This window comes from Dermacentor andersoni, chromosome 9, assembly GCF_023375885.2.
Source record: "Dermacentor andersoni chromosome 9, qqDerAnde1_hic_scaffold, whole genome shotgun sequence".
Lineage (NCBI taxonomy): Eukaryota > Metazoa > Arthropoda > Arachnida > Ixodida > Ixodidae > Dermacentor > Dermacentor andersoni.
The window spans coordinates 94,389,633-94,410,621 of NC_092822.1; the positions used below are offsets into that span (position 1 = coordinate 94,389,633).

Below are 20,989 nucleotides of genomic sequence, written 5' to 3' on the forward strand. Positions count from 1 at the left end.
GACGAGCTGTATTATCTCATCTTCTTTCAGTTCGTATTGTTTGGTGGTGATGCGGTTGACCATTTGCATGATTTGGAAGGTGGTCTGCTTGAGACGTTGGATGGTGCATGTGCCTCCGCCGTCCTGTTATATGTGGAGGCCGAGAATGCGGACAAGGTTTACTGCGGGTATTTCTTTGTCGTCGAGGGTGAGTGTGATGTGGGGTAGTTCATTGCGTTTTCTTCGTGATTTCTGTCGAACGAGTAATAGTTCTGATTTCTCGGGGGTGCACCGGAGACCACTTGTTTTTGCATATTGCTGGACGACGTCGGTCGCTCGTTGAAGGGCGTCTTGTTTCTCTCCTTCGGAACCAGTATTGGTCCAAATAGGGATGTCATCAGCGTATATCGCATGCCTGATTCCTGGTATTGCGTTGAGTTTGTCAGGTAATTTCATCATAGCAATGTTGAAAAGGGTGGGTGATAGAACAGCACCTTGTGGGGTTCCTTTGTTGTGGGTAAGTAACATCGGGGTTCTGAGTGAGCCAATGCCTATTGTGGCTGTGCGGTTTCTTAGAAAGGCACGTATGTAATTGTAAGTATTACGACCACAGTTCGTGAGACTTAGGTTTGTAAGGATGGTATGGTGAGCCACATTGCCGAAAGCGCCTTTGAGATCGAGTGCTAGAATGGCTCCGGTGTTGTGTGGTGGGTATGTGCCGCTTTCAATGAACGCCTTTCGCACCAATGCTTTAGCGAGCTGTGCCATGAATTGTGCACGTGATGCTCTTCGATGAACCTCTCGCCAACTTGGGTTATGGAGTATGTGCCACTGAGTGTGCGAACCTCTGAGCAGCACCACTCCATGACGCAGCATGTCTAGAAGGAAGCACAAGAGAGGAGCCCGGTTTCCACATTACGTGTTTCTAAACTTTTGCATGCATCGGTGCACTGTGCATTTCGGAAGCGGCAGGCCTTGCAGCGGCAGTGGCAGATGGCGCCTAGTGTTCTTAGGGAAGTGCAAGAGAGGAGTCCCATTGCAGTACACGCCTCATACATAATTTGTTTCAATGGTGGCAATACATTGTGTCGTTATGTATATTCAATGCTAGCTGGGTTACTGTCGACAGTCATCGTAAGATGGGTTCTGCTGATTTTTCTTTTCTTTTTGTACAATTAGCATTATTAGGAAACCACAGCACTTTTCTATATGTATCTATGTTGCTTCCGGTATCTAACTGTTTTTATTTCATGCCAACTAGGGTAACTGGATATGTGCCGCTGGGTATTTGCCTTCTTTAATTACAAGAAAAAAACATCTTCAAAATTTATTTGATGTAGGTTGGAATCAAACCAACATTATATACATTCAGGCAATGTTGTCTGAATATATATATTTAGACGCAGGCCACATGCTGACTTTGCAATGGCGCTGCTAGGTAGCAGAGCATGTCTAGAGGGAAGTGCAAGGGAGGAGTGTGGCTGCAGTACGCGCCTTATACATGATGCGTTGCAAGGTGATAATACAGTGTGTCATTACAGTACTTCGATGCTAAATGCATTAACATTGACAATCACCCTTAGATGGCTTCTACTGGAATGTTTTAAAAGTGAAGCTTCCTGGGTCTTCTTCTCCTTGCTTTGGTGCCCGTTTCCAACCATTATCAACTTGCTGTGAGTGCACTTAAGTTGGATTAGACATTGTGCACCCTCATCTATCATAACTGCCTAATCAGCCTCGGTCAGCTGTGGCATTTGACTAAAAATTGCACGCATCACGGGTTCTTAGTTCACTCATGTCATGTATGATGCATGCGCATAGCAGCAAGCATGTATTAAATGCTTGGAAATCAGCACAGCTTTTCAGCAGTAGTGAAAGCAGTTACATTTTTTAACTGCTCACCGCTATTAGATGTTGCGATAACTACATTGCGATTTCGTAGACATATCTGTCACATATTCACTTGCGTAATCGTCAACTTTGGAACCGTTAAGTATGCATCTTACTTTACAGTCTACAGACTGATGATACATGCAGCCACGCTAGGATTTGACACCAAGGACATCCGTAATGCTGTATATGAAGAGAAGATGCCTGCACATTGTGCATACCAGGTGTTGTGCTTCAATGCACCATTCTGCAAAAACTAAGAAAGATTCGCTTACTTAGACAGACATAAAGGATGTGTTTCGACCATATTTTGTGCCCTTGATCAGTTCTTGAACAAGAAGTTTTTGAACGCAGATTGCGCAAGCATAGTTTTTGGCAATCAGATTCTGCCCTTGCCATGTCATCACAGCCTTGCCCTCAGTTGCATCGATTGTACTACTTCCCAGCCCGGGAAGAATTAGCAGTTTGATTTGGACAGAAGGTGAGCAAATACGAAAAGAGTAATGTAACATCCATCGTCGTGAGTAATGTCATTCCCAGCTGATTTCACCTCTGGCCGCGGTTGTTTCTACCTTGACCTGCAGGAGTACCTCGGCTCTGATGAGACCCTGGACACGCGTCAGCTGATGCTCAAGAAGGCCGAGTGGGCTCGGAGCATCAACGATCCCAAGGCAGCTGCAGACTTTTACCTCCTGGCCGGTGAACCTCTGAAAGCAGTTGAGATTGCAGGAAAACAGGGCTGGACTAACATGTAAGCGAAAACAAGAATAGCAAGAACAAGCGAACAAAAAGGATGTGCTGCATGTTTTTCCTACTGTTTCCACACCTCAGTGGCTCCCTCGTGATAGAGCTTTTGCCTCGTATGCAGGAGGTACTGGTTTCTAAACCTGGTGCAGACTAGAGCTGACCAACCAGTAAAATAGCTACGAGCACGCTCCTGGTCAGGTGATAGGCCATTGCGGCTCCTCAACGTTTGGAAAGGGATGCATTTTGTAAAAACAAGCATTTGGGTCTGCTGGTATTCCATGATGGGAGGTGTTGGAGCGTGGAAATAAGGGGGAGAAAGGTCAGGCACTGATTTGAAATTGATGATGCCCCTGTGCAAGAAAAAGACTAGGGTTTGCCATATAAATGTGTCATATTATGCATAATGGCATTTTCAGATTGCGAGAGCAGAATTGGACAGACTATCATTATAATCCCAATAAGCATCATTATCATTCTTAGAAGAACCTGACCTTTCTCTGTCAAGAAAGCTTGAATCTGCCCATGACTCTCACCATTTCATAGAAGCTTTCTGATGAGTGCCATGAAACTAAAGGTCAAGAGAAGCGTACTTCTCGGCTCGTGGCTACTCATCCCAAACAAAGGCATGTGAGCAGGAGCCACGGCTATTGATTGTTCATGTGTCCTTCATCATTTTCTTTGCTTGTTCCTGTGTGCATGCGAAACGTGATTTCGCAGGTCTTGCCGCGTAGCAGCACAGTTGAAGGGTCCCTCAAACACCAATTTTTGGTCACAGGTTGTGTAGATTGATGCTTAGAGAGATAAATTCATCAATAACGGTAGCGATAGGGGCATGCAGTTCTGAGTTATTCAGCTGAGAAATTTCAAAATACAAGAAAAATAAACACGCCCTCAACTCGAACAGTGCTTGGTCTCCTGTCCCTATTTCTTTCACCCACTGACATAACCCCTCACTGTGAATGGTGCAAGCCTGAAGCGCCTACATAGCGGAATTTTGCACTCCATGGTTGCCTGTTCCAGGTGCACAAACTCCGGTACATTTATAGCTCCGGTATAGTTGATGGCGCCGTTACCATGGTAGCAAACCACATGGAGCCGCAGTTGCGCATCCTGGGACATTGCAATGTCTCTTTTCTTCTTTCATAGCCTGAGTAAGGAGTTCAGCACAGCACCACAAACAACGAAAAGAGTGTGGAAACAATAATGCACTGAGGTGAAAAACTTGCACCCCTTGAATAACACTCACAACGGTACTGCACAGGGCTGCTCACGAGCATACAAAGTGATAAGAGAAGCTTTCGCATAGATGCACTACTCAAGTGCGCATTTCTCTATAACAGAAATCAATGAGCCAGAGAGAAAGAGCAGGCAGGGTTCCTGCCATGTTTGTAGATCTAGCTTTTTTTTTTTATTACTGTGTCTATTCGTATTCATATAAAAAGTACAGCGAACAAAAATAAAAACAAATCTTAATTTATAACTTTCTTGCTGCAGTGCAGTGGTTGTCTGTAACTTTTCTCGGACCAATCACTGATGAGCGAGACGTGGCATCAATTCCGGCACAGATGCTTCTGGCGCGCGCCAGTGGATGGTGATACCGTTGACATTGATGCAGTCCATGTGATTAAGATATTAAATATTTTGATGTTGGTTCTTTGACCTACACAAAAAGCACCTCCAACCATCCATCTACAAAACCTGCAACAGAAAGATGGAGGCTTGAAATGTGTTTGAGGGTCAGTCCCCTCACCAGGCCCCATAGAAAATTTCGGTTATACACTGGAAGTTGGTAAGTGCCCTCTAGGGAGTGTTCTGCTACAAGAATCTTTAAGATTGGTGGACGAAGACGACGAAGTGTCTTCTTGGCAGAACACTTGTTTCTGTGCTCTGTGAATTTTTGGTAAAATCTTCGGCTTTCGAGGTGCCTCGCCTCCCCGTCTTGCAGCCATGGACGCGGAGCATGCTAGAGGCCCGCCTGGCCAGACGTCATCACAGCCATCAACCGCAAGGAAGCGAGTTGGCTCCCCCAGTGACACCGAAGACACCGAGCTGTACTCCATGTCGGACGACTCATCCGACGACGGCTTCATACCCGTCCGGAGTAAGAGGGCGAGAAGAAAAATCGTCAACACAGCGCCGTCAACTCCTGCGAGCACAACGACTATGAAGTCAAGGCCTGCGCGCTGGCCACACGTCATCATCTATATGCCGGAAGAGCCATCAAGCAACCTACGATTGCTGAACAGGCAAGCCCTATCCATTTTTCTGGAACGTGCGGTGCCGGATCAAATTAAAGATATAAGAATAAATCCACGCAAGAATATACTCGCCATAGATGTGTACAACGCGACTGCGCTTGGAAAACTTCAAGCGATCACGGAGCTAGGCGGAATCAAAATGCGCCCCTTTATCCCGATCGACGACACATCCATAGCCGGTGTGATTTACGACATCGACATAGCCATTCCTAATGATGACTTACCTAGCCTCATCAAGCCGGCATACGAAGGCACGATCATTACGCAAGTGCGCCGCCTTGGGAATACGCGCTGCGTAAAAGTAATATTCAAGGGGGATTGTATCCCATCCCACGTTAAAGTCGGACATTTTCGACATCCGGTTCGACCATTCATCCAGAAGCCGCTTCAATGCCATCAGTGTTTCAGGCTAGGACACGTCAAGGGCGTGTGTCCCAACTCGCTACTGTGTCCCCGTTGCGCTGAACCTCATGCAGAACAGACCTGCGGTGCCACGGTCCTGAAGTGTGCCAACTGTAGCGGCCCTCACGCGGCCTCGTCGAAAGACTGTCCCCGCATCAAGAGGGAACGCGCGGTTCTCAAGCAAATGGCCAGAGACAATTCGGCCCACAGGGAGGCAGCCAAAGTAGTCCGGCGTCGGCGTCGACGTCGGCACCATCGTACGTCTTCGAAGAAGACGCATGCGCGAAGTGACAGTACCCACTCCTCTGCGGTGCCAGTTAGCCGCGCCGCGAAAGGGCCCACCACTTCCACGAAGGAAGCAGAAAAGACTCTATCTTTAGAGGAATGGCCTACGCTACCGAGCCGCTCCCTTGCGAAAGAACCTCAGAAGGTCGGGGCCCCACCTGATCCTTCTCCGGCCATGGATGATTCACCCAAAACAGACCGTCAAGTCATCTCGGTGCTACGTTCTCTCATGGAGGCCATTCGAGCGCTTTTAGTGGACATGAGGACACCATCTGCTCGAAGCGCACTTAAAGTGTTGGACGCCTTAAGCCCAGTGCTTGCATCCCTCAACTAGAAAGATGGCTACTCATACCCCATCCTTCCGGAAAGAAGTCAAAGCAGCGTCCGTCATCCAGTGGAACGCCAGAGGGCTAAAATCACGAATTTCAGATTTTCGTCAGTTTGTCTACACCAATGGGTTTCCACTCATCGTCATTTGTGAGCCCAACTTGTCGAAACCAATAAGACTGTCAGGATACGAGTTTATCATGTCATCAACAAACGGTGCATGCAGCAAAATCATCGTTTTTGTTCGTCGTGAACTCACCTATGTTTTGCAACCAATTGCGCCCCACGACGACAATCAATATATATGCATCACAGTTAAAAAGAACAAACTCTTGTTTACTCTCATAGGCGTGTATATATCGCCTTCCAGCAATTTCGATACCAAAAGATTTGAGGATATCTTGAGTGTTTGTCCCGCCCCATGGGTCATCATAGGAGATTTCAATGCGCACCATCCAGCATGGGGAAGTACAAGGACAAATGCAAGAGGACGAAGATTGGCAAGTATCGCCCACAACTATGGCCTTACTCTCCTGAACGATGGTAGCCCCACCTTTCTTCGAGGCGTGACATACGGCAGCTGCCTCGACCTTGCTTTCGTCTCCAACTCTCTCGCCAGATGTGTTAAGTGGTTTCCAGACATTGAGACACATGGGAGTGACCACATTCCCACCTATCTGAACATCAAAGGCTTGTCGTCTACATCAGGCTCACGGAATACCATTCGGACGATTCAATGGGCCAACTTCAAATCTGAGATGGAAGATGCCTGCCGCGAGGGCCTACCCTCTGGGTTAGAGCAAACGATTAAAATGACGATGCAAAACGCCACTCGCATGATGACGATCTCTTCCACGCGAAATGACTTCGACATAGAATTAGAGCGACTTCGAGCGCTTCGTCGCCGGGCGGAACGTCGATATCGACGTACAAAATCAATCCATGACCTTAGGGCAGCCAGGAGGATGCAAAAGAAGATTCAGCGTCGTATGGATAGATTAGCGTCGGAACGGTGGGCAACGTTTTGCCAGACACTCGACCCTCGCAAGCCACTGTCTCACATTTGGAAAACGGTGCAAGGTCTGCGTTGCCTTCCGGAACGGCGTTTTCCATTCAAGGCGCTAGCGCTTTTCCAAGGGCGGCAAGACATCGATGTCGCAGAAGACTTTTGTGCGCGGATCGCAGACCAAGCGACTCGTCCAGATCCTCCAGCCCGAGCTGACGTCCCCCATTCCCGTGATTGCCGCATGGACCTTCCTTTTACAATGGAGGAGCTCGAAGCGGCACTAGCTCTCTGCAGGCGCTCATCATCTCCGGGTCCAGATGGTATATCATACCGGGCCTTGTGCTATCTCGGAGAGTCCGCACGGATAGAATTGTTGAGCCTTTACAACTCCTCATGGCAGGAGGGAAATGTTCCTGACGAATGGAAAGTAAGCCGCCTGGTGCCACTCTTAAAGCAGGGCAAATCCCCATTAGAACTCACCTCTTACCGCCCAATAGCACTGGCCAGCTGTGTAGGAAAGATAATGGAACGGATGATCCTTGGCCGCCTGGAATGGTACCTTGAATTTTACAAGATTTATCCGCTTTCCATGGCTGGTTTCCGACGTGACCGCTCTTCCATCGACAGTGTAGTTGATCTCGTTTCATATGTCCAGCACGAAAGGTCCCGTAAGCGTTTATCTGCAGCTTTATTCTTAGATGTGAAAGGGGCATATGATAACGTATTACATGAGGCCATTCTCGACGCTCTTGCGACGGTTGGCCTAGGTGGTCGAGTTTTCTTGTGGATTGCAAGTTACCTGTCTGCAAGATCATTCTATGTGTTAACGGACGATGGCCCAACTACGCGACGCTATACCAGCAGGGGCGTTCCTCAAGGCGGTGCTCTCAGCCCGACGCTATTCAACCTCGCTCTTGTTGGACTTGCTGAATGCTTGCCAACTACCATCAAGATTTCAACATACGCTGACGACATCTGTGTCTGGACTTCGGCAGTCACACGTCCTCAGATACGTGCGCGACTTCAAAGAGCGGCCACTTTGACAGCAAACTACTTGTGTAAACAGGGTCTCAGCATTTCACCTGAAAAATGCGCACTAGTCGCATTTACTCGGAAACCGATGACGCCTTATGTCATCTCAATCAATGGGCGGACCATTTCCTATGTCCGAAACCACAGATTCCTTGGCGTCATTATTGACCGAGACCTCTGTTGGAGCCCACACGTGGCCTACATGAAACGGCGCCTGACAGCTACTTCCCAGTTGTTCAAATACTTGACAGGGAAGACGTGGGGGATGTCAGTAGACGCAATGCTTAAACTCTACAGAGCTCTCTTTCTCGGTTTTTTAAGATACAGTCTACCTGTACTGAACAACACCTGCAAGACAAATATTCGTGTTCTGCAGGCAGTACAAGCTCAAGCACTCAGAGTCTGCCTTGGTTTGCCCAGATGTACGTCAACAGAGGCGACTCTTGCGATTGCTCGGGACCATCCAATGCGAACTCACATTACGGTGGAAGCCCTGAGAACGCACATCAGACATTTTGCACGTGCCCCCTATCACCACCTTGCAGCACTACCTTCAGACAGGCACCAATCATCATTCTCTAAAACTATCAACAAGTACAACGACAAACTTCCCTCGGGCTTCACCGCTGCATCTAAACCATCGATACCCCCTTGGTGTCTTATCAGCCCCACAGTACATCTCAGTGTACCAGGAATCGGAAAAAAGTCTGAACTGTCGTCGCCTGTCCTCAAACAACTGTCTCTGCTTCTTCTGCACGAGAGGTACGCGGACAGTGAACACATTTATACTGATGGTTCCACAAACACCCAGTGTTCGTCCGGTGCTGTGGTTGTCCCAGCAAAAGCTATTACCATCAGCTTCAGGACTGACCACCCGACAACGTCGACATCTGCTGAACTAGCTGCTCTTCGCGCTGCACTCCGTTTCGTCAGTCGGGAGCCACCTCGACAATGGTCCATCTTCAGCGACTCAAAGGCAGCCCTACAATCTGTACTATCAGCTCTGCGTCGCGGGCCATTCGAACAGCTCGTATTCGATATTAGATGCCTACTCCATACATCACAGGAGAAAGGACACCACGTGACGTTTCAGTGGCTGCCAAGTCACTGCGGCGTCACTGGAAACGAAGACGCCGATAATGCCGCTCGGGCAGCTCTTGAAGACGCACAAGAAGAGGCCATACCGCTTTCACGATCCGACGCAGCTAGCAGACTTCGAGTGCTTGCACAGGAGATGACGCTCTCTTCATGGTGCACACCAAACAGCCAGACCAACCAGAGCAACCGTCAATACCACCTGCCCTCTTTGATGCATCTCTATATGCCAACTGGACTCCGCCGAAGCGAGGCGACTCTGCTTTATCGCTTATGGTTAGGGGTGGCTTTCACGAAATCTTACTCATTCCGCATTGGAATGGCCGACAACGCTCTCTGCAATGCCTGTCTTTGCGAGGAGACGCTGCAACACATTCTGTGCGACTGTCCTGAATATAATGTTCAGCGACAGTCCCTGGCATCCGTTCTCGCGCACCTTGACACTGGACCATTGTCCCTCGACACGATTTTCACATGCCGCCGACAGAAGACATCGCAGGTGAAGGCGACGAAGGGACTACTTCAGTTTTTGAAAGAGACGGGATTGGACAAGCAGCTCTGACAGTGTTATCACGTACAATGCCAGATTGATGGACTCTACCGGACGATGTTTGTGTGCTGTGATATGTGCTCTCTCTCTCTCCCCCTTCCCCATCTTTCATCGCCCCCATCCCTCTCCCATGTGTAGGGTAGCAAGCCGGTTACGCTAAACTGGTTAACCTCCCTGCCTTTCCTTCTCTACTTTTTCCTTCTCCTTAAGATTGGTCCATTAATAGCTGAGATAGGAATATTTCAGTGTCACAAACAAGTGATTTCAGCAGGCGGGTTCCACTGCGAAGCAAGATGCTCTCTCCACTCACCCCGTCTAGCCTCCGCAAGCGAAATTCCTTCCCTGCATTATCCCATACAGGAGGTGAAGGATCACGCGATTCATATGTCACGGGCCCCGCCTTCGTTTTTTTTTTTTTTTTCTTGCTTTTTTGCTGCGCGGTGCACTTCCACTGACGGCATCGTACGCAAGCTGTTGCGTTTGTGTCGTTCTGCACAGCACGCGAATTTGCACGCTCTGCACGAGGACACCTGACTAGCGGTATAAGTCAGTGTTACCCGAATACTGAGGCAGACGCAAGGGATTCATTGAGCATGATCACAGTAGAAAATGACATACTTTCATTATCCACATGTGCGACTGCACGACATGGGAACAAGCAGACATAATGGAAGTACATCTTTCTTGCTGTAGTGCAAAGTAAAACAAGAACATGCAGACATTCGGTTTGTGTGTTTTATCATTTCTCTAAAATTTAATTAATCTATTGAAGCAACATATTACACAAATAATAGATGTTGCCTTAAATAATTCTTGAAGTCACATGCCTCCACGAGCGACATCACGGCAGTGGGATGTATGTAGGTGGACTTGTGTGATGTACGTCGACTCTCCTGCTCGGAGCGTGGCACCCGTGAGGAAAACAGTAAACGGCGTTCAGTTCGAAATTTCAGCTCTTAGCGCGGCACGTACCGGTGTAATACTTAGCAGACATGATCGTTAGCATGCATTGTATGCACGGTGCTTGTCAGCTCAAAATGGCCAGACTAAAGGGCCCCTCACCAGGCCCCACAGTAAATTTAGGTTATACAGTGAAAACTGTTACGTGCCCTCTGAGGAGCGTTCTACTGCAATAATTTTTCATATTGGTTCATTATTAATACTCGAGATAAACAAATTTTCAATGCCACGAAGCCATGATTTCAGGGGGCCCGCGTCACCGCCAACATAACTCTCTCTCCACTTGCACCCGTCTAGTCTCTGCAAACGAAATTTCTTCCCTGCGTTCTCGCATACCGGAGCCGAAAGATCGTCATGTAACGCATACGTCACAGACCCTGCCTTCTTTTTATTTTTTATTTTTTTGCCTTTTTGCTGTGCGGTGCACTTCCGCTGACGGTCTCTCGCACGAGCTGTTGCGTTCGTCTCGTTTTCTTGTGCACTGTGCATGAGAATCCCTGACTAGCAGTATCAGTTAGTGCTACACAAATACTGAGGCAGACACAAGTGGATCACAGAGCATGATCGCGCATTGGAATTTTATAGAAAATGACATAGTTTCGCTCTCTGCACATGCAACTACACGACATGGAAACAAGCAAACGAAACGAAAGTATACCTCTCTCTTGCTACAGTACGAAGTAAAACAAAGGCATGCAGACACTCGGTTTGTACGTTTTATTATTTCTCTAAACTTTCATTCATCCATTTAAGCAACAGATCAAACAAATAACTGCTGTTGCCTTGAATAATTCTGAGTCACATTAACAACATCACGTCAGCAACATCACAATAACATCATAGCACTGCCATGTAACTAGGTGCACTTGTGTGATATACGTCAACTCTCCAACTGGGAGCACGGCACCCGTGAGAAGGGCAAATGGCTTTTGGTCTGAAATGTTAGCTCTTTCTGTGGCGCGCAGGGATGCAATACTTAACAGGCACAATAGTTAGCATGCGTTGTATGCACAGCACTTGTCAGCTCAAAATGGCGATACCTGGTGAGGGGCCCTTTAAAGAGTTAGTGCTTCTTCTATTGGCTTTAACGTCCTTGTTTGTGTTGCTCTGTGCTTATTACAGAGAATATTAACTCAAATAACTTTTTCCTGCCAGAACACTACAGAGTACAAGAAACAAAGCTCCTGTTTTAGCTGCATTCTTCATTTGAAACGATCTAGAGTTCCATTTTGATATGTCGCCATTAAGCGGCTTTAGATTGTCCTTGAAAACGTACTTACGCTTTCATCGCTTTAGTGAGTATAATTATCAGTTTCTTGAAATGTCTGTGTTATTTATGGTTGATGCTCTTGCCTATGTACTTTTTAACTGTACATGCTGTTTTGCTAACCTCAGTTCATTTCTGTGGTTACGGCAAATTTGCTTTACCTAATCCTGATGGGAGGCCTTCCTACACATTTTACATTTGGGTCTCCTCCTGAAAATGTATCACCTTGATCTGTGTACTGTAAATACATTATCAATCAGTACATGTCTGTACATTTATTCATACATTTCTTCTGCACAGACTCGTTGATCTGTCCCAGAGGCTGGACAAACGCGAGAAGGAGGCTCTTGCCACGTGTGCTCGGTTGCTGGTGGACCAGAAGCAGCATATGGCCGCTGCCGACGCTTTCCGAAGGATTGGCGACACCGAAAGCTTGGTGAAGCTCCACATTGATGCAGGCCAGTGGGATGAGGTGGGTGCAGCAGAAAAGGGCTCTGTCTAAGTATTAACACGACAGCTCGTCACGATTTAAATGCCTCTATCTGGGCCAATTTAGTACACGATTCTGTTCATCGTTATCCAACCACCCGACTTGCTAATCTTGGCTCTCAGGGCAGCACTGAGGCACACCGAACCCAGGTTTCTGAGTCTGACTACTTTGCACCAAAGTGGCCACATTTAGGTCAAATTAGCTACGAATATTCGGCTTTTCTATTGCTTGTCTACTGCTTGGTTTATATCAAAATCAGTATTAACTATTCCATAGTAGTATAAAGCTCACATAGTTAGCGTTTGCATGGTGAGTTATGTTTCTTGCAATAACAATCGCATGCATGCTGTCGCATTTCATAGCATTTGTCTTTTCAATAAAATATCCAGTCATTGTAATCATCTGCCATGGTGGTACAGTGGCTATGGCGTTTTGCTGCTGGTCACAAGGTAGCAGGCTCAAATCACAGTCGTGGTGTTGCCTGCATTTCAGAGGAGGCGAAATGCAATTACTTAGATTTATGTGCACATTAAAGAACCCCAGTCAGTCGAAATTAATCCGGAGACGCCCACTATGGCATCTCTCATGTGCTAGACATTAACTCTCATGAATCAATCAGTCTTCGTTCTCAAGTGCCTTTTATGCCTGTGTCAGTAATCCAGAGTGTGGCTTCCTGTGACAACCATGTAGCACTACTGTCTTCGCTATTATTTGTATGTACGCCCTAGATTGGCTAGTTTGTGGCTACCTTGGAGGACTTTGTGGCTGTTGGGAGCTAGTGATCTGGCCAGAAAGTGGAGTGAAATGTTATTGTTTCCTTGACCTTGAAGTGCTTCGGTTCCTGTGAATTGTCACTTAGGGTGTCCGAAAAGGGCAAATTAGATATTTTACACCATTCTGAAATATCATCATCATCAGCCTGCTTTATGTCCACTGCAGGACGAAGGCCTTTCCCTGCGATCTCCAATTACACCTGTCCTGTGCCAACTGATACCAACTTTCGCCTGCAAATTTCCTAATTTCATCACCCCACCTAGTTTTCTGCTGTCCTCGACTGCGCTTCCCTTCTCTTGTCACCCATTCTGTAACTTTAATGGTCCACCAGTTATCTATCCTATGCATTACATGGCCTGCCCAACTCCATTTTTTTCTCTTATTGTCAATTAGAATATCGGCTATTCCTGTTTGCTGTCTGGTCCACACCACTCTCTTACTTTCTCTTAACGTTACGCCTCACATTTTTCGTTCCATTTCTCTTTGACTAACTTATCAATAAGACTTGCAAAACTGGCGTAAACAATGTGTCATTTTCATGTAAGATAATAGATCGACTCTGTCACTTTTAACTTTCTATAACAGATTGAGTTTACAGAATTGCATTGTTTCCGCTGTGGAGCCATAAAGTTCGGGGGTGTGTGATCACCGAATACAGTTAACTTCCATTAATTCGTCCTTGACGGGACCGACAAAACTGATCATATTGTCTGGCGGGTTGAATCTAACAAGATGCAGGAAGAAACACACTGCTGAGTCATTTGGCAGTATTTGCCCGATTCTACCATGCCTGCAAATCAAATGCGCGCCCACTTTCCATGTGTCCAAAGTATAAAACTAACATAGGGATAACTATAAAGCACCAATACACAGTAGAAATCTAATGCACACCCGTTTATGTAGCCAAAAAAAATTGGCAAAGGTCTAATATGCAATGCACAGTGGCGGCCGATTTCCTAAAGTCGGCTTTGCCACAATACAGTTGCGTAATGCATCAAAGTGTATGAATGCTGTGAACATGGTTATTGGTTCAATTTTCTTGGGAAAAAAAATTGTGTGCTTGAGAATCGGGTGAACCGTTATTGGTTGAAAATCTTGCTAGGGCAGGTTGTAAATAAACATTTTTTATTAGAGATTACTCGTCTTCAATGCATTCACTGTCCTCTAAGCTCTGCCGAGACAGACGCTGGCAGTAAAAGGGTCGCTGTTAGGGTTGCCATAGGGGTCAGGCGTGTGCATGCTGACTGGTCAAATTCAAATTATTTGGCAAAGGCCAATTTTAGGATTGAAATAACGAAAGTTTAGGCCCATAGAAATGCATAGGTACCTCCCACTTTTAAACATTTTTACACCCTTTGGAGCTTATCTATATTCCAAATCACGAACGGCTTGCGCGTTATCAGCATGACACAGCATTCTCGACAGGAAAGTAAGCAAGGCAGCAAGGCAGACAGGCAAGTAAGCAAGGCAGATGACGATTATTGTTGTGAGACAAGATAAACCACAAAGAGTGTAGAGCTTTTTAAGAGTGCAGGACCTTTGGTCGGGACCAAATTAACCAAAAAATCCTATTTACCTGAGTTGAATTAACAGAAGTCTACTGTAGCAACTTTGAATTGAATATCGAATCGAATCTAAAAAAAAGCAAAATATCATATTTAATATTGTATATCAGAAAATTTAGCACAAACATTTATGTTTACAAATTTTGTGCAAGAACCACAGTACTGCACATTCTCAGGTGGCTACTCACATTACGTAACAAGAATCTTGCTAGCTATTGGCAACTTAGGTACCTAGGAATCGAGATGCATACTGTGTTCCACTCTCTTTAAAGGGAGCACCAAATTGGTATGCCAGCACTGATAACATCTCACCTTGCTTGCAAAGATGTGGAAAATATTTGTTATAGATAGAATGTCTGTCGAATAGAATCAGGTGCTTTTTTCCCCTCTGAATCTGAAGAAATATCGAACTTGTCCTAAAATACCAATGTGGTTTTCAGTTTAATAGTCGGCTGTACTGTTCTTAGTGAGAATCGTTATTGCTTAGAAAGTTGTGCTTTTCGGTTTTATTCCAAACAACGAGAGGGTATTTCTATCCTAATGGCAGTTGGTTTCTGTGGGTTATGGCCAGCTCGTTATAAGGTAATCTGCGTGACAGACAAAAGTGAACATCCATCATGGCACTCGGCACCACTCTGCGCAGTCATCGGCTCTGCACGGATCGACCACGGTCGGTGCTGATGGTAAAGAGTTCTAGAGTTCTCAAATCGAGAGGCCCACAGCAAGTTTGTGTGACCCCCCCTCCCCTGCTTTCTTTCGTTCATGTTCATCTGCCATCTGTGTAAATGTGTCTGCAGCGGGGGGAGGGGGGGTCAGCATGCTAGTCACATGATATTTTCGAGCCCACCACGTAAATCCAAAACTAGTCTTAGGATGGGTTGCTCAGCTCTACGAAAAGAGGCTGTTGTGCACCTACAAACAACATTCGAAAAGAGGGGTCACCGTATGATGTTTCACAAAGATGGCAAACGTGAACACGCAATGGCCATCCTGTACACTTGCTTTCATTGGCTAGGCAGTTTGTTGGCTTTCTGAAGGTTGTGCAACCGCAGTGAATGGAAACGAAATGAGTGAGTATGCCGATTATAAGGTGCACAAGCGCGGGCGTGAGCATGCGGCAGTAAGATAGGCGAAATGAAGATACTGCCAAACTACTGCGGTAGCAGACACCATAGAGGGACGCAAAAAGGCAACTTTGGTGGTAGCCGAGGAGCTGCCGCACATTAAAAATACTTACTAGAACTCACGGTAGGTTGCAGCACTTCCAGAGTGATGCTAGGCACCGCTTTGTTTCAAAAAGACACATTCTTTCAAACGTTCGGTCGCCAGCGTTCATGTCTGACTTTGACCATTTCGTATTCGTGTCCGCTGCCTTGTATTTGTGGCTGTGACCCTTAAGAGGGTTAATACCACAGTACAGCCTGAGCTACATGCATTCTCTGTCTTCAGTCCCTTACATAGTTGTTGCCTATGTTTGTGCATAATTCATATCGCAGGTTTTCCTTTATCTTATCATATTATCTCACAGTTAATCTGCTGTACAGATTCAAGCACTTGCCCCTGGGTATGAATGTTTGAAAGTTCAAATTGTAAACAACGGTTATGCACAAATTTTACCTTTGACTGCAGCTTCAGGACAATAAATCCTGAATTTTCGTGGAGCTGCATCTGAAGACAGAGCTTTTGTTACCATGAAGCCCCATCGGAATGCAAAATTTGCTACAAATGTGTTCTCCATTGCCATAAACCCATACTGCGCTTCAATATCAAGCAGCAGTAGAGTGGCACTGAATGAGCATGGCAAAGAAGATAGTTGCTGGAGCTTTGTTTTATAGTTGAGCTTAACTGAAGTTATGAAAAGAAATCGACATTGCTGTATGGAGCCACTTGCATGCCTTACACCCGCAGCAGCTGTACATGTTAAAATGTAGTGATTTTGATATCTGTTCTTGCAGATCTCAGCTCAATATTTAAGTGCGCCTTGTGTTGCGGGCGCATTCTTTCACAGGCGTTCGCAGCTGTAGGGCAGAATGCTGAACTTCGTGCCAAGATTTGTGGTGACTACGCAAACTGGCTTGCAGAGAACGACCGTTTCGTTGACGCACAAAAAGGTAAGCCCGTTCCTTCTCTTTGACTGCCAACACCACATTTGCGGTGCCTAACACATAGTTTATTCACAGCATTCTATGAGGCTGGTCGACAGGACGAGGCACTGAACGTACTGGAGCGCCTGACTCAGTATGCCGTTGACGAGTGCCGATTTCGTGATGCTGGCTACTACTACTGGCTACTCTCTAGGCAAATCCTAGAGTCTGCAAGCAGGGAGAGTAAGTACTCGTTTGGATTCTCACTCCCCATTTCAAGAGCTTGTGAAAGAGACCCCATCTTACCCATCTGCAGTACGGCTCAAGAAGGAAGAACTAGGTGAATTTGCATTGTTTGCTGGATTTGGCACTGTTTGGAAGATTAATTACCATGTTCCTTGTTAAAGCACAAAAATTATGCAGACAAAACATATTGAGACAACGGGACCACTGTCTTGCAACTGAAGGTTTGTTGAAAGCAAACACCATATTTGGTAATGATTCTTTTATTTTTTCGTTGTTACCGCCATACATCACTGGCTGGCATGATGCCTCATCTTCGTTATTGCTGTTACAGGTCACTGCAATACGATACTGCAACAGGGTATCAAAAAAATACAGTCAAAAAAAGAACGATAAATCTACTAGTGAACACTATACAGCACGAAAAAGAAAGTGATAAAAATAAGGAGACTACCAAAGATGCTAGCAGATGCTACAAAGGTAGAGATCGTTTGAAAGACGTGGTTGTTTTAAATAATTCATGAAGGCAAACTCCCTTGTTAATACAATGGATGACAAGTGTGAATCTGCACACTTTTTGTATGGAAATCCTTTGCAATCTCATGTGTGGTGTAAGAACTTGCTGGGCAAGTTGGTATTGATTCATTATACCTATATTTAAGGTGCCAAAAACAACACACAGCACACGAGAGAGGACAACGAGACAGAGCACCACTCGCAACTACTTTATTTTCACAGAAGACAGCTTTTTTAATGTGCATCGGCATTTTATGCAGTGAAACGCACTGATCCGTGAGCATAAGAGGCACGCAAGTTACACCACGTGTGTGTGTGTGTTTGTGTGTATATATACACACACACACGCGTGCACGCATGCACACACACACACACACGTGGTGTAACTTGCGTGCCTCTTATGCTCACGGATCAGTGTGTTTCACTGCATAAAATGCCGATGCACATTAAAAAAACCTTCGACTGAGAGATAGCGCTTGTGCCACACTCTTGATTTTGTCTGCATCATTTTCCCACTGTAAGGATGCCAATTTGAAGAAAGCTTGACATGTAGAAGTATTTATTTGATATCCACCTGGAAGAAAAGGGAATTGTGTCTTTTTAAGAACAGTTCGTTCCTCTGGGTGGTTCAGTGTGTCATTCGAATGGAAGCTTATATATTTGGAGAAATGCCCTTCATGAAAGAATGAGTAAGTACAATGACATACGCAAGTCGCAGCTTTAAACTGCTGATGGGTGTTTATAGCCCTGCTTATTTTATGCCTCTTATGAAAGACACACCAGAAAGCTGAAATACAAGGGCATAAACTGCGGGATATAAACTTTGTGGGGTTGCATTCTAAGCTAAGTGGTTGGAAGATGTATTCGCTTAGTTTTCCATAGAACGAATGAGTCTCTGTCAAGTAGTTATGTCATGTCTTTCTTGAGCTGATCTTGCTTCCTAGAATGTTTCCTAAAATTTTGCTATATTTAACTTCATCTTTTATTATCCTGTCGAGGTGCCGTAAGTCAGTGCTATATTCATAGATGTAAATTTTGTGTGTGTGTATTTTGAAAATGGTGTGCATTGTACTTACAAAAGCTTTCTCTGTGCCTTACTATGAGTGGTACAAATAACATGAACTAATAATTTCTGAAACCAGTGGATCCTTACTGTGGATACGTACCGTAAAAACCGGACTATAGGTCGGACCGGAATATAGGTCGATCCCCCAACTAACGAATTCTAAAAATGAAAAAAAATCTTTTTCATTGGCAAAAGTACCGAAAGACATGACACCCTTACCTATAAACAAATGCGACTCAGCGGGTTGCACAATGGTGACAGTATTTATTTAAATGCTGCTCGCATGTGCACCTGGCCATGTTTTTAGCGATATCGCGCGACCATCGACCCGCGTGCTTGTCAACACCGTATTAACGGCGATGAGCAGCGAAACAAACGAGATACGCGCATGTGTACACATGCCCTTACTTTCGCTATTTCGCCGCTCCGTGCCGTGATGATAAAAGGTGCTGACAAATACGCGGGTCGACGGTCGCGCGATACTGTTAAAAATTCGTCGGGTGTACAGTACACAGAAGGGCACGAAGTGCGCAAGCGCTACTCCGAATCAGAGCAACGCCTTTGATCAGAGTCGGATGACGAGTGCTTCTCGCTGCCCAGTCCATAGGCGCGTGCGATCTCTACCGCTTTCAAACGGATGCATTCGGCAGTCACAGGCAGCGATCTTACACGCAGCTCGCGGACGGACTCCGCAACCTTGCCTTCCAGTTCTGCAGTCCACTGCGATCCGGCACGAAATGACGTTTTCTTTTGGTTGCTGCAAGTTGTAATACGTTGCTTTTGCCTCCGCCACTACCGAATGCTCTTTTCGGATACTTCAAGTGCGCGCTGTGCCGCCAGGTTGCCGTGGGCTTCCGCGTACTCAATCGCCTTTTTCTTGAAGGCGACGGTGAATTGACGTCGGCTTCCGCTCCCGCTCATTTTGAAACAAAATGAAAGTGCAGCCTTTAATTAATATAACTTTGCGACAATGGAAACGCAAAATGCCGGTGTCACAGGTGCCACAGCGTCGCCACGCCGCTATGCTGCTGATGGCGATGGCGAAGGCGGCTGTTTACTTTATCCGCCCATTGTTGCAAGACTTCCGTAGTTTTTCCGCCAATGTCCGGTATATAAGTCGAGGGTCGACTTTTCGCGATGGGTCTTTGAAAAAAAGTTCGACCTATATTCCGGTTTTTACGGTACATTTAAAAGGTGCCAGAAATAATGATGCTATAGTCAAATGTATGACATTTGCAGGTGATGCTGCTAGCAGAGAAGCACTGATAAGCCGTTCAGCCAAGCTTCAGAATCTAGCTGACGTCTACTACATTTACCACAATGTTCACCGCTATATTGTGAGCAGCATTTTCAAATTTTACTTTTGCCGTCTTCACATATCATGCTTATATATGCATGTTTATCTAATTCACTTTAGAATTCAATCTCATGAAATGGCCTCTGCTTATGACTGGTGCCTTATTTTATATAAGTAGCAGTTTTTAACAGAGTGCTAATAATTTATTTGATAATCTACTTTTGCAACAAGGCTTCTGTACAGATAACCAATTTCATCCCAGAAAGGTCTAGTGGCTTAGGCCATGAAATTGAAAGGGTCCCTGAAACTACTTTTCTTGGAACTGAGCATCAAGCTGAAATGTGTGCATTTCCTTTCACTGATAATATTCCGCCCCAAAAAATATGTCTGAAAAGAACCTAATATAAAATACATATTAGATGGAAAAAATTTTCATGTCTATGAAACTATTGGAGTGAGCAAGTGATCACTTATGTAAGATTTTGATTCCTGCAGCAGGCAGCGGAATAATAATTGTCTTGTATGTTGATGGCAGCGTTGTCTAAAGATTGGAAAATTTTCTAACTCCATTCAACAAGTGTTTCAGTACCATTTTAAAACATAATTAGGCTGCACCTATTGGAGACGTAAGTCATATTTGCTGTGACTCAGAAAAGAATAGTGAATTTGTGACTGCAGCAGACTAAAATGAGCTCTGCTAAACTGAATTTTCTGATAAGCTTAGCGTCCGGTGTTCCTTATAGGGACGCTGAAACAATTTTGACAATTTTGTACAAATGTACGGAGTCGTTAGGTTAGGCACTTCTAGTCATGAAATGATGCATTTAAATGCTCCATGTAAAGCTTGTAATTTGACGTAAGGTTTTAAAAATGCTGATCACTACCAATTGCAGCAGCGCTTCTCTCCCGAATTTTCAGCTGCTCCCTGCCAACCGACGTGGTTAGCCCAGTTGACGCCACTTGGGCGAGCTATCCAGTTGGCTACCCAGGTCGTGTCATCGATAATTTTTCGAACTTTCTCGTGAACAAATGTTGTTTATAATAGCTGGAATGTTGGTTAATTTGTTTCTATAAAAATGTAACAGAAACGGACTACACACTGACAATTTGTCACTACACTCAAGCACTTCCGGCACACAACAAGTGTCGTCTGCTT

At 45.6% G+C, this 20,989-nt stretch overlaps 1 protein-coding gene across 1 annotated transcript in view; it reads left to right on the forward strand.

The window, feature by feature from the left end:
• The window catches only part of Oseg1 (intraflagellar transport protein Oseg1), an 86,340-nt gene that overhangs the window by 41,394 nt on the left and 23,957 nt on the right, over window positions 1-20,989 (forward strand). The window contains exons 16-20 of the mRNA XM_050176276.3: window positions 2,454-2,620; window positions 12,099-12,270; window positions 16,636-16,738; window positions 16,808-16,954; window positions 19,776-19,873. Of these exons, the coding sequence (XP_050032233.2) occupies window positions 2,454-2,620; window positions 12,099-12,270; window positions 16,636-16,738; window positions 16,808-16,954; window positions 19,776-19,873 (687 nt within the window). The remainder of the gene's footprint in view (window positions 1-2,453; window positions 2,621-12,098; window positions 12,271-16,635; window positions 16,739-16,807; window positions 16,955-19,775; window positions 19,874-20,989) is intronic.